Source organism: Lachnellula hyalina (assembly GCF_007821495.1).
Source record: "Lachnellula hyalina strain CBS 185.66 chromosome Unknown contig00021, whole genome shotgun sequence".
NCBI classification, from domain to species: domain Eukaryota; kingdom Fungi; phylum Ascomycota; class Leotiomycetes; order Helotiales; family Lachnaceae; genus Lachnellula; species Lachnellula hyalina.
In genome coordinates this window covers 68,059-81,614 of record NW_022157135.1, presented here as the reverse complement: position 1 = coordinate 81,614, position 13,556 = coordinate 68,059, and the positions used below count along the sequence as shown (strand labels likewise).

The 13,556-nt window shown below is 48.7% G+C and overlaps 6 protein-coding genes across 6 annotated transcripts; 3 read left to right on the top strand and 3 right to left on the bottom strand.

Annotated features, from left to right (window-relative positions):
* Positions 1-644: 644 nt before the first annotated feature.
* Positions 645-1,264, top strand: LHYA1_G002673 (uncharacterized protein; the record flags this gene model as incomplete). Its single annotated transcript, XM_031147648.1, has 2 exons — positions 645-765; positions 846-1,264. The coding sequence occupies 2 exons, from the start codon at positions 645-647 to the stop codon at positions 1,262-1,264; spliced, it is 540 nt and encodes a 179-aa protein (XP_031007936.1).
* Positions 1,265-1,535: 271 nt separating this feature from the next.
* On the bottom strand, positions 1,536-3,516 carry vps5 (Vacuolar protein sorting-associated protein; the record flags this gene model as incomplete). Its single annotated transcript, XM_031147647.1, has 5 exons — positions 1,536-1,691; positions 1,754-2,356; positions 2,402-2,782; positions 2,829-3,424; positions 3,486-3,516. 5 exons carry the CDS (start codon positions 3,514-3,516, stop codon positions 1,536-1,538), a joined length of 1,767 nt encoding a protein of 588 aa, XP_031007937.1.
* A 509-nt stretch (positions 3,517-4,025) lies between these two features.
* On the bottom strand, positions 4,026-4,625 carry LHYA1_G002671 (uncharacterized protein; the record flags this gene model as incomplete). Its single annotated transcript, XM_031147646.1, has 2 exons — positions 4,026-4,475; positions 4,539-4,625. 2 exons carry the CDS (start codon positions 4,623-4,625, stop codon positions 4,026-4,028), a joined length of 537 nt encoding a protein of 178 aa, XP_031007934.1.
* Positions 4,626-5,653: 1,028 nt separating this feature from the next.
* On the top strand, positions 5,654-7,835 carry taf5 (Transcription initiation factor TFIID subunit; the record flags this gene model as incomplete). The annotated part of the gene is made up of 3 exons (XM_031147645.1): positions 5,654-5,905; positions 5,931-6,736; positions 6,782-7,835. The coding sequence occupies 3 exons, from the start codon at positions 5,654-5,656 to the stop codon at positions 7,833-7,835; spliced, it is 2,112 nt and encodes a 703-aa protein (XP_031007935.1).
* A 2,230-nt stretch (positions 7,836-10,065) lies between these two features.
* NAPEPLD_1 (N-acyl-phosphatidylethanolamine-hydrolyzing phospholipase D) lies at positions 10,066-11,386 on the top strand (the record flags this gene model as incomplete). The annotated part of the gene is made up of 2 exons (XM_031147644.1): positions 10,066-10,510; positions 10,560-11,386. The coding sequence occupies 2 exons, from the start codon at positions 10,066-10,068 to the stop codon at positions 11,384-11,386; spliced, it is 1,272 nt and encodes a 423-aa protein (XP_031007965.1).
* Positions 11,387-11,823: 437 nt separating this feature from the next.
* Positions 11,824-13,384, bottom strand: LHYA1_G002668 (putative aspartic-type endopeptidase; the record flags this gene model as incomplete). Its single annotated transcript, XM_031147643.1, has 3 exons — positions 11,824-12,487; positions 12,612-12,904; positions 13,064-13,384. The coding sequence occupies 3 exons, from the start codon at positions 13,382-13,384 to the stop codon at positions 11,824-11,826; spliced, it is 1,278 nt and encodes a 425-aa protein (XP_031007964.1).
* Between the last annotated feature and the right edge of the window lie 172 nt (positions 13,385-13,556).

The window sequence follows — 13,556 nt, the reverse complement described above, 5'->3', positions numbered from 1 at the left end:
TCTGGTTTCTCATCTGTGGTCTTGTTGGATTCGAGTTCTGCTATTGGGACTGCAGCTGCCTCCTGGCTCGTAGTTGATTCATGGCGTGCTTGAATTCTTGAACTGATCGGCTGCCATCGTGGAAGCTGTTGCAACCTCGTTTTTAAATGGACGGGACTGATCAAGTCTGCAATCAAATAGTCAGTATATACAACAACAAAATAGTAGAAGAAAGAGAAATCAACTTGAATAACTCACTTCTCCTCTGCGCAGATCTAGCACCAGAACACCCAACCCTCGACCATTGATAAAACACCTCGAAGAACCCACGAGCTACTACCGAACGTCCATATCCATTGGCAGCCAATTGAACCATTATCGATGCCTTATCCCAATGCTCCTCACAACCCTATCTTCCAATACCACAGGATCGAGAACGGGAACGAGTGGTTGGGTGAAACTTTCTCGTAATTCCCAAATTCTCCTCGGGTCCAGCCCTCCAAAAAAGTAAAAAATAGTTTATATTGCCAGCACCTGCGGCACAACCCGGCAACCGTAGAAGCTCCCCAAAAATTAAATATACTTACTTTACTCTGCAAACCAGACCTCACGCCAACTCAAATCACCTCACCTCAACACAGCGAAAGAAACGAATATTCCCCGCCATGTCGCTCCCCTCGAAAACCTTACGGCGCGTTCAATTACCAGCCGGGAATATCTGCAAGCAACAGCAAAGAAACGCAACGCTATTACAACGACCGCATATCCCATATACCTTTACGCAATGTATGCTCCCCTTCCCCTCATCTGCTCCTTGCTCGTCCTACGATTCTCTCCTGAGATACTAACACCCCCTTCCCCAACAGTAATAGCCCTAACCGACGGCTCCACATTCACGCTCCGCACCACATCCCCAGCGCCCATCTTCCGCGCCACAAAAGACACACGGAACCACGCGCTCTGGAACCCTTCTCTCTCCTCGCTTCGGAACCAGGAGCAGGATGAGGCCGGCCGGCTAAGGGCGTTTAGGGAGAAGTTTGGCAGGGGCTGGGATATAGATGCTGAGGATGTGGAAGGAGGTGTGGAAGCTTTGGAGGAAGGGGGGGTGAGAGAGGATAGTTTGATGGATTTGATTAGTGGGGCGGCGGGCGTGGAGGTTGGGAGTGCGGGTGCGAGTGAGGCTGGGAGTGGGAGTGAGGGGAAGAGTGGGAAGAAAGGAAATGTGGTGGTAGAGGATGAGAAGAAGGGGCCGGGGAAGAGGGCTGATAAGGGGGTGGGGGTCTAAATGATGGATCCCATGCAATGAATGAAAACTGGAATGTGTGATTAAAGGGCTAGATGGATGGGAGTGTAAGATGTCAGGGTGGAATAAGAGTGTATAAACAAATGCATGTAAGGAAAGACAGGCGTTGATGAAAGATGGGATTTCCATATCATATCAGGTGTGTGATTGGGAACAATTAATCTATCACTTGTTTGATCGGGCATGCACAAATAGGCCTAGATTAAGATAGAATTGTCACAATTATTTTATGTACAGAAATACTACTTCACAATCAATCATCCTCAGTTGTAGCCACACCGGCAGCCTGCGAATCTACGCTCGTCTCGCCACTCAATCTAGCAGCCGCTTCAACAGGCGGCTTGTAGAAAGCTTGGCCGTCTTCTTCAGCGTCTAGTTGCATTAGGAATGTTTCCCAGAGTTCGATGAGCTAATTTTGTATGTTAGCATGTTTCGAAACTGTAGGTTGACGGTTATGGAAAAAGAGCATACCTCTTTCTGCGCCTCCACAGCACTCTCCAAGAAAGTCTCCACGGCACTCTTGAAATCCTCCACCTTCTCCCTCTCAAACCTCTCCAACTCCGCCCTCATCAAGCGCCCCATATCCTCAAACAACAATCTGGCCTGATGTACCTTCCTCTCAGCATCAGCGACATCAGCATGCATCTGCGTCAAACGATCTTGTTGCGTTTTGCCCTGCCTCAACAACTTTTCCTGTGTAACTCTTCGCTTCTGGAGTTCCGATTCAGCGGAGTGCCAGGAATGGTAAGCTTTCTGACGAGAGGCGAATGCCATTTTGATACTACCTATTAGGCGGATGTATTCGTCGATGGTGATACCAAGGGTGAGGACGTCTTGTTGCGCTTGGCGGTCGTAGAGTTCTTTGATGCGGATTTGGAGGTCCGAAAGCCCCTCGAGAGGTCCGGAGAGAGTTGGTGAGAGCTCGACTGCCGAGAGAGCGTGCAGGGAGTTGGAGAAGTCGCCTGCGGCTTCAGCTATGCCTTTACGTTGGATTACTACAGTGTCCATTGCTTTGAGTAGGGACTTGAGTTGATTTTCCAGAGCATCCAGGTATATCCGGCGATCATGGAACCACTGTAAAGATTAGCTGAATTCATCACCTTTGTAGACTTTACTCACATCATCTTGTTCCACAAACTTCCCACCGCCACCAACAGAAATCCCAAGTCCACTAAACATACCCTTACTCTCACCCAGCCCAGGCTCTTTCCTTTCCTTATGTTTGACATCCACATTGAAAGCCTCGCTCTCCAAAAACAGTTTTAAATCCCCATCATGTTGAAGTGTAGGATGAGCTGCAGTTTTATTCAGCATCCTCTCCAAAGCAGCACGTCTCGACTCTACAAAATTGGTATCAAAACGTCCTACGGCCTGTTTCTCTGGAGGCGGAGGGACTACTACGCCGGGATTGTTCGCATGTAGGCCATTGTAAAGCCATAGGAAGTCTCGGTATCGTCTCGTAACTGCAAATTCGGCCTGGCGATAGGCTTTGGAGGTTGTCTATTGCGTGTGAGCAACCCTCTTTAACAGATAAAGAACGACATACCTTCGTTCTCACAAGATACACAATATGCGAACTCGTCAAATCCCCAACCTTATGCGGATCTCCCACCGTAATCTCAAAGCTCGGCTTCGCAGCCTGCTCAATACTAACACTAGGATGCGTTTCCCTCCTGACCTGCTGGCTTTGATTCGGCTGTACCGGAGGCGGATGTCTAACCCCTATCCCGCCAATAGGTTCGAGCTCGTCACTCAGATCTACACCATCCAGCAAGCTTCTTCCGCTGGCAGGAGGCTGTAATGCAGCAGAGGGTTGTTGGCGCAAATTATGGGTTAAGACTTGTTGCTCTTTCTGCGGTGGTGCGGGGGGCTCTTCCGATGCTGCTGCTGGTGCTCCGCCAAGGGGCCCAAGGGGGTCGTCGACCGTTTCGAGACGTACTTGATGGGCGACTGCGCGACGGGGGGTTCGTGATTGGCGGCCGGCGGGGGACTTGAGCGATTGTATTGGTTCGGAGGATGAGGGTTTGGATTTTGAGGCTTCTGATAAACCCGTTAGACCAAACTGGGTGGGAGGGAGAGCCTGCTTACCTGTATCGTCTTCAAATGGAGTTTCTGAAGCTCCGGGCGCATTGGATGGGACGTCTGTTGGTGCATGTTAGCATTTTCGGTGAGGTTACATTGGGGCATGTTTAAAAAGACGAACCGCCCCAAGGAGACTCTCCACCTATGTCCATGATTGCGAATCAAGGTATTTCGTGGAGATGGGAGAGGTTGTGAGCTGTTTGTTGACGGGAGCTGTCTGTAGGTGACGAAGCTGGGCTGGCTGAGCTGGTGAGGATTGACGATTGATGCCAAGACTTTTCGGCCGCTCAAATTGTGGAGTGCAGGAAAGTGTATCCGGCCCGGCGTCTACTAACAACTTACAGGTACGTTACAGAAACAATTATTATGGAGCAAGTGCAATTAGTCAAATGTTTTAAATAATGCTGTTTATACTTCTTACAACAATAGTATGGTTTTGTGCGAATTGGATCTACATGAGAGGTGTTATCAGAAAAAAACACATCATCTAGTCGCTGCCGCCTGATATTAAGAGGCACAGTCTGCCTTCACCATCCATCGCTTACTCTGCCCCATTGTCTTGCTTTGATAGCGAAGCATTTTACTAGTGAAGAGGTCTAATGGAACGACTACTTCTGTACTGCAATCATGGATGATTGACGACCTAGATATCTTTCTGACGTCAACTCCCCATCTCAACATCCCCCTCCTCATCGCCTTCTTTCCCTTTACCATCCCCCTCTAAGAATATCCTCGCCCTTCCCCACAGCTCCGCCTCCATGTCCCTCTCCACCCGCCCCCCACGACTATTCAACCACCCAATATCCAGCTTGCCCATACCCCCCTCTTCCACCCTCCCTTCCTTCACATCACCACCCACCCTCGCACCCCCCATCGCAAACATATCCTTTCCTTCTTTCCCCTCCTTGCCTTTAGCCTTTTCCGCGGGGATAATATCCGCTTCTTCTAAGCCCCAGATCTGGCGCTTGAGGGAAATGTCGGCTTTTTGCAGCGTCTTGAGGTAGCTTTCCGAAGCGGATTGGAAGGCGGTGCGGCGGGAAGAGGGCGAGGATGAGGAGTCGGTCAGGGTCTTGAGGGCGAGGCCTGCGGAGTGCAGGAGAGTAGTTATGCTCTGGGGCGAGTTAGATGGGGGTTATTTGGACAAATGGGTGGGATGTTTATGATGTTTGCTTACCTTGTCGATATCATTGAGCTGTTGGATGCGCTCTGCTTTTGTGAGGGGTTTGAAGCTTGAATCTGTTTCTGATTTTGGTTGTGACATTGTGAGTTGAGGTTATTGTGGGGCTTTGGTTGCGGAAAAGTTTATGATGAGAGCAGGATGTTTGCATTATTTGCAGATGTAAATACAGTAAACACGTTCTAGACTTTGACAGCAACACTTTATATTTGTGGGCCATGCGGCTCTGCGGAAAGCTCACATTAGCGCGCACCCCACTCGCGCTTCAGAACCTCGTCCAAAAAGCATCTCGTCTTTCATCACCACCCCCGCCAAATTATCTTCTCTCATCCAACACTATATATCACCCATCTTGCCCCACCCTTTCTGCCTTCAAACATCTGAGGGAATGTGTAGGAGCTTGTACGACTACGACCGGTGAACGAGGGAGAATTGGAGTATAGTATTTAGGGTATTGTATTGTATTGTATTATACTATTTAATCAAAGAGGAGGAACTCAAACATGTCGAATCATCCAGCTTCGGGCTCAAATGGCCCTCCCAGTGCGGGAATGGGACAGCCTATAGCAGCTGATAATCGTCCGGCGGGAGGGCAGAATATGTCGAGTCAGAATTTGAATCAGATTGTAAGGTCACGTTTTTCTTTTGCGATATGCGTCCTTGCGAACCGTCTGGGTTGTGGATGAGGGCGGAAAGAAGATGCGGTCTTGCGAAGAGAACAAGATAGTTGTTGGCAGTGCAGAGAATCCGCAGTTCAACATTTGTCAGATTCAGGAGGAATGAATTAGCTCGGCTTTCGAAATCAAGCAAGCAGCCAAACCAGATTGTTACACAAGCGAAGGCAAAAACGGCCCAATATCGAAATTCAAGCTGATCCCGAAGACTGCTTCGCTTTTAATGCATTCTTCGCATTCACCTCGTCTCTGCAATCCCGCTTGGTCGCAGTTGAATTGCTTGCGCTTCAGCATCCCGAAGATTCCCAGCAAACATCTAATCAATTGCACCTTGTCTTTGCTACAAGATCCATTTTTATTCATTTTTTCTTCATTGCAGTTCATTTCAACATCTTCATACCCACCTAGACAGCATTTGCTCCTCTGAAGCCAGCAAAGATGGACTACTATACTCCCTTCAACGCTGACCTCACTCCCCAGGTTATCGAGTACCTTGTAAAAAAGGGATACAACCGAACGGAGCAGATGCTTCGACAAGAATCATCACACCTGGACAAAGAGGGAAAACCAATCCATGATAGAGTGGAAGACTCTGGGACTCTAAAGTATTCCAAGGCCTATCGACTACTCAGCAACTGGGTTGAATCAAATCTCGACATCTACAAGGTCGGCTCCAGCAAATACCGGCCCGTTTGCACAGGCTAACAATCAGCAGTACGAACTTCACCGCCTTCTATGGCCAATGTTCATTTACTCCTACATTGATCTTGTCCAAGATGGCTTCCCCAAAGATGGCGACTCGTTTATACGCGAGTTTGGTCCCCAGTTCGAGACAATTCACCAGGATGAACTTCGAACCCTCAGCACCATACAGCAGTCCGTACAGCTCCGGGAAAACTCCATCACCAAGCTCTACATAGAGAACAAGTACAGGATCCCTCTCAACACGCACGTTTACTTCAACCTCCTTACCTTTTTGGAATCGAATAGCAAGTCTGGTGGATCTGTGATTATTTACTTGCTCCAAACCTACTGCGATATTCGAGAAACCAGCCGTGGCCCCATTGATCAGTTCAGCTTCGAGGCAATCATCAATCAAGCCAACGGCATCGACGGCGAGGAGAGTGGTCTACAAGAGGGTATTCCTGGAGCTTTCACAGGCGTCACCAACAAGGACATCATGTCGAATACTATTACACTGAAGTTGGGCTCAGTAGCCATGGACCCCGATTTGGCGGCAGATGTTCGGGCTGATTTGGAAGATGAAGATCTCAAAAATCCAGCAGACCTGGGAAAGCCATCTTTAGTCGAAGAATTCGATCGAAATATCAAGCGAGAGGACAGTGCTGATGGACCAGCTCGCACCGACATTCCTTATCCCCCATCACGAGCAAGAGACGTAACAATGGAGGTCCAGAAGATCAAAGAGAACAGAGATAGGTTCAGGATCGAGAGTCGCACAGGTGGAATTGGCGCTGCTGTTTCTATTTGCATGTTTACCTTCCACAACACGCTCGACACGTAGGTCGCCCAATCTCTGTATAAGACTTTGCTGACATACAATAGCATCACCTGCATAGAATTTTCTGACGACACAAACCTTGTCGCAGCTGGTACAGAAGAGTCATACGTTCGCATTTGGCATCTCCATGGCGATATCCTCAAATCCAGTCTACCTTCTGGTCCTAATGACCCTCCCCCGTCGAGTTCTCGCCGCCTCATAGGTCACGCTGGCCCGGTATACAGTGTATCTTTCTCCCCTTCCATAATAGGCCCCGATGGTAATGAGGAAGCTACTGCTCCCAGAATGCTACTTTCATCGTCCGCAGATAAAACCGTTCGCATGTGGTCTCTAGAAACGTTCACCTGTCTTTGTGTTTTCAAGGGTCACGAGGGTCCAGTCTGGAATGTCCGCTGGGGTCCATTCGGCCATTACTTTGCAAGCTGCGGTTGGGATAAGACTGTACGCATCTGGGGCCAAGATCACATCTCTTACCTCCGCCTCTTAATCGGCCACGACTCAAGCGTCAACCAAGTAGCATGGCACCCAAACGGCGCATACATCTTCTCCGCTAGCGACCAAGTCGACAAGTCCGTCCGCATGTGGGCCTTTGCAACCGGCGATTGTGTCCGTGTTTTCCCCGGCCACAATGAATATATCTCCGCCATCGAATGTGCGCCCTCTGGCAAGATCCTCGCTTCAGCTGACGCAGGCGGGACTATCATCCTCTGGGACCTCGCCAAAGGCACTATGATTAAACGCTGTAGAGGCCACGGCAAAGGCGGTATCTGGTCCCTCTCCTTCAGCGTCGAGTCCACGGTTCTCGTCTCCGGCGGCGCAGACGGCACAGTTCGAGTCTGGGACGTTGAGTTGCCCTCCGATCCATACAAAGATGGTGCAGGCGAGATTGTTGGTACGGGTGGGCAGGCTGATGCGACAAGAATCAATGTTGCTGCTGCAGGCTCGCAACCTGCTGCCAGTGGGGTTAAGAAAAAGAACAAGGATACGATGATTACACCGGATCAGATATCTGCGTTCCCAACGAAGAAGAGCCCGGTTTACAAGGTCAAATTCACGAGGATGAATTTGATCATGGCTGGGGGTTTATATTTGCCGTAGATTGGGTAGATGGTATGGCGGGGTGCGTTCGTTTCTGGGGGTTGTATTTAAAGCATTTTGCTTGCGCGGGGCTGGATTGGGATACGGAGAGGCGTGGCGTATTGAAGAAAAAGAGATTAGGGATATCTGCATGCATGCTAGGTGGGCTTATGCATCCTAGCTTGACATGACTTGATTTGAAATTTAAAAAGTATATGTGTAAACCAATTTATGCAATGCCCCTTTATTTAATTTCCCTGAAGTCGTTTATTTAAGCTATTCGTCCGTCAACTGCTTTTTTAAGTGTAGGTGGATATCTTCGAACGTCGCCGCATTATCACCGCACAGGAACCTACTATATAACCCAATTGTCCCTTCCCACAAACCTATAGATGTTGGCATATTCTAGTTAGAACACAAATGGCCGTTGGATGTCCATTTCATTTTGCCAAAAAAAAAAAGGTTTTGTGGAGTTATAGAGTATAGGGTGCGGGACGTCGATGTTGAAAAGATTTCTGGTTAGGGAGAGGAGGGGAATTGGAATCCAGATTTAGATTTGGAGTTGGCGCTGGGTTTGCTGTCAAAGAAAAGATAAAGTCGTTCGGTCGTTCATCTAGTTGAGCTAGGTGGAATAGGGGTTGTGGACTCCCCGTTTTAATTCGAAGAACAGACGTTTGACAAATCGTTCAGGATGGAAGTGGTGTCAACTTTAAATTTTGCGTGGAGTATATAGTAGATCTCTGTCAAGGTCTGGCACATCAACATCCACTGCTGAAGCGCCTCGTCGTATCCCTGAAATAGTTGATAATCAGTTCTTCAGGAATCAAATGATGTACTTACTATTCCCATGTATTTGAAAGTGACCTCGTGTCACTCACTCTACGGAATGCAGTGGTCTATACGCTTTTTTCCACGCTCGCATGAATGATGATATGATTCGCCGGTTTCTGGTAAATGGTGGATGGCGGATGGTGTTTGGTGCTTGATTGGGTTACTTTACTGAGATGGTGGGATATAAGTATAAGGAGTTAGTAAGTTCTTGCTGATGTTCCTTCTTTATTATTACTATAAGCATTGAGAGAGAGAATGCCCATGACTAGCTCGTCGTATTTCGACACGGCCGAGATGATTCTGGAGACTTATGACAGGTAACAGGTAATTTCAGTTTCGGGAAAAGCGAGCGGGGTTCGGGACGGGGGTTGTTTTCTATATGGAATATGCTGCTGTCAAGTCATACTCTGCTGTCAAGTAATATTGTTATTCATTCGTTCACTTCTCGCGGTCGGCAGATGACCTGAGCGAAAGACCTCGACCGAAATTTTCAGATTGCGCTATTGCTACTTCTGGAAGACGTTAGTCAATCCCTCGGCATCTGCAAGAGAAAGTGAACCTTGCAGATGTCGTCTGTAACATGTGGTGAGGATGAAATTATTATTCTAAGATGAGGTTTTATAGGTCGTCCAGCTGTAGGACTTGGGATTAATGACAGGCAACGACGGCTCTCCGAACTACTCGGAATCGTGCTTTTCTCGTAGTATAAGAATCTGCTTCCGTGTTCAGATGGGGTTATCATCTTCAAGCTACTGCGGACCTTGGAAGGACCTGGTCATCGGTCCCCATGTCTTTCGCAGTAGATGCGTTGAGCAGATATCTGAAACCCCATTGAATTCCTAATGGAAATGACTGTACATACTTGGTGGTCTACATAACTAAAGATGAGATATGTGGCAGATTATCCGAAATTGCTGCCAAATCTCAAAATGCTGTTAATGCATACAATCGTTCGTCTATTAGTTTGCTTCTCTATTTATTGAAACATTGCAATAAAGGATCTAAACAAAAGTCGGACAGAGTCCCTTCCTACTATAGTAACTGTCGTATATGTAATCTTAGTATAAGGTAAAGATCAGCCATGTAGCAAGCGAAGTGGTGAGGATAAGGGGTAAAAGTGGAGCTGGTATATTATTGTGGAATACCTACGGCAAGGACTGATACGAGACTCATGCCTAGGTACCTCCCTACCTTAGTAAACAAGAAATCTGAATATATAGCTTGACTTGAATGTTCAACTTCCACAAGGACGATAACATGAGGCACGTGCGGCATGATTGTCGCTTCCCAAAACGCTACGTCATGTCATATATCCAACCTGGTGAACCTCCCCTCCTTCAAGCATCTGCTATATGCTATATGTCAACCCGAGATATATAGCTAAGAAATACACAAATCGGGACCAACGTAAATATTCACGATGTCTAGAACGAAATCATGGCCTCCTTGGTCAACCACCAACACTAAATCAGCGCATCCCTCACACCACGCCAACTCCCAAGGCACAGCTTTCAAGAACCCCTGGCCCTCAGCCGACCCCCCGAATTGGACCGAACTCCTACAGTCAAAATTCCCTTTAGAATGGTACGAAGATCTTTCGAAGAAGCACCCCGACACTAAAGATGTGAAAGTTGTCGTTCCGGACTGGGGCGCGTCGACGTTGCAGAAGCGTGGCCTGGCGAGAGATAAGTGTATTGTTGCGACAGCGCTGGGCCATGCGGGCGTTCTCACCGAACAGTCCCTGGAAAACGGGAAGAGCTTCTATGTCGTATATGACCCTATCTTCAGTGCTAGAGCTGGTCCTACGCAGTATACAGGCCCGCAGAGGTTGAGGGGGTCGCCATGTCAGGTGACTGATTTGCCAGGTATTTCTATCATTGTATAACTTCGAGATATCCTGCTAATGAAAAGTAGGCTGTGATGCAGTAGTAATATCACACAATCACTACGACCACCTCGATCTCCCCACTATCCAAGCAATCCTTCAAAGGTTCCCGGAAGCTCGGTACTTTGTGCCCCTGGGCAACAAATCCTGGCTCCGTGCGCTCGGTATATCGCCCGACAAAGTCACCGAGCTGGATTGGTGGCAAAGCCGAAACTTTAGCGCCCAAGACTTCGGGCACCCTCCAGCTGTGTCTCCAACAGAAGAAACACTCCGCTTCACCTGCATCCCAGCACAACACAATTCTGGCCGCGGCGCCTTGGACCAAGGCACGACGCTTTGGTGTGGTTGGGTCATAGAGCATCTCATCGGATCAGAAGACGAAGCCACCCTTGCCAAAGCGAAACGGAAAAGCGCCATCTACCATGCAGGCGACACGGGGTACCGCCGCTCGGCTTCTTCCCCTGCCATATGTCCCATTTTCAAAGAAATAGGCGAAAGTCTCGGACCCTTCGATGTTTCTTTCGTGCCCATATGGCGTGGTGGGACTTTAGGCTTCATTTCACGCTTGGGACTGAGGCTCAGTCATGATGCGGTTCCTAGTGCTTTGCATGCTAGTCCGGGTGATGCTTTAGATATCCATGAGGAAGTGAAGAGTCGCAATACGGTTGCGATTCATTTTGGAAGTTTTGTGGGGAGCGACAATGAGAGTTTGGAGGCTGTTCTTGAGTTTGAGGAGGAGAGGGAGTCGAGGGGCGTTTTGGAGTTGGAGGGGGGTGAGGATACCGCGAAAGGGAGGGCAGGAATGGTCGATATTGGGGGAAGTTTTGCTGTTGAGGTTGGAGTGAAAGATGCATAAGATACATAAGATACCACCATAGCTGAGGAGTTCGGCAATTGTTATTTGGTTACTTCACATTCTACCTCCTCCGACTTTCCGGGAACAGGTGGTCATCCACGCTACGCTACGCCACGGTGCCTGCAGCTTGGTCAAAACTTCTCCATGTTCGGGCTATTCGTATACCTAGAACTCCAAACCACGCCATATAGATATTCGTCCCACAATTTGGGCATGTGAGCTAATTGGGTTCAAAATGCAGAATCCAGTCAAAATACCCAACTCCTACCTAGCTGCAATAACATGGAAACGTTCTCGAAGCCTCCATAAGAATTTTTAACCTTCCACGAAATATACCAGAACAATGGCACAGGCAATCGGCATTTCATCTAAAATTGCCCATCTATACTCAGTACGCATCGTCCACCCCCAAATTCTATGCACTCTAAATACCTAGTCTAAAACTCCCTTCCCGCGAACTGCATACTCGCAGCCCCAACATCGAACAAACTAACCACGTTTTTCATAAACGCGTCTCCCAAAATATACAAATCGTGCGAGATTGAAGGTCCCCCATCATTCCACGTGCTAACACAAGTGTCATTCGCCATTTGTATAATCATATCCAGCGGATTGATCGGGAACGCCGTACCGCCAATATCCACACTAACAGCCGGAGGCATAGCGTTGCAGGGCACAACATATGCACCACCGGCAGCGCTGTACTTCGCGGGCGGCTCGTACGCGGCATTGATAGCCTTCGCGACGGACGAGGGGATGTAGTTGAGCGTCGTGCCGGAATCAATAATGTATTCGATAGCGGATCCGCCGGAGGTAGGGATGGGCTTGCCGTTGACTTGCATGCGGTCGATGTTAATAGTGTAGAAGTCGACGGCCTTGGGGTACCCGGGGATCGTGGTTATCATGATGGGGGTTGCGGTGAAGTTCTGCGTGAATGCGATGGGTGGGACGCCGCCGAAGGAGAGGTAGCCAGCGGGCCCGGAGATGTTACGCTCGATGATTAGGGAGAAGTAGTTGTTGGAGATTAGCTTGGCTTTGAACATGCTGGTGAAGATTGGGTCGTAGGGTGTGCGGGTGTGGTTCCTGCTGAACGCTTCTGTTCTGGGATTGGAGGTCAGTCTAAGGTATAGCATGCTTCATGATATGATATGGAGTGTAGTAAGCTCTGATGTTCTGGGGGAGGCCGGTTGATGCACTGGAGTACGTGATAGACAGACAAACTTACATGGCTGGATATGCGAGACCTATGATACCAGATGTAACTCTATCTCCTGACCACATCGCCTCCGTGACCACGGCAATCTGCTGGTCGACGGTAATACCACCAACTGTGACTTTCTCGGTTCCGAAAACTCCGTGGGCGGTTTCGTGATCTCCATACTCGATGGAGAGAGTCTCGTTGGGAATCCTCTTGAAGGTACTTGACGGGGTGTAGACAGGACCGAAGCCACACACAGCCTCTGATGTAGGCACTCCGGTTTGGAAATCAGTGCAGGTGAATCCAGTCTGAACAGCCCACTACAACGTACAAGAAGTCAATACTTTGACGTCTGTATAGAGCTGAAATGGGGAAAGCTAGCCGGAAACACTCTTTGAGAGTCCCAATATAACACCGCAATATCAAAGATTACCTATAGGAACTGGAGAGAAGAGACAGAGAGAAGTTACTCTACTTACAGTATCGCTCGATCCCGTATCGACAAGCAGCTCAACTGTGCTATCACCAAGCACAACCTGCGCCGAGAACTCAGTTCCACCCCTCAATGCATCTATCGAAATAGTCGTGCCATTAGGCACCGTAACAAAGCTATACAGAGCAGAATCTCGAGACTGTATCTTCCTGAGCGGTAGGGTAACAGGGCCCGCAACGATGTCGCTAAGTGGTTGTTTCGCAACCGGATATCTGCTACGGATCGTAAGGCCGTCGCTTCTCTTGATATACCGAGCTTCGGTTCCTAGGAGAAAGATGGCAATGGCTTTTAGTGATGAGAATAACATCTTGTGGTGATTATTGCGTGGGGAAGGTTGGTGGGAGGGAATGAGAAAAGCTGCGGAGGGGAATATTGGGTGCTTTTGAGGAAGTGGGCAGTTGTGAATGTTTACCTGCGAGTGGGTACGTGTTTTCTTGTCATGCATATATAAACCCACTCCACTCCGCTTCCTGCTGTTG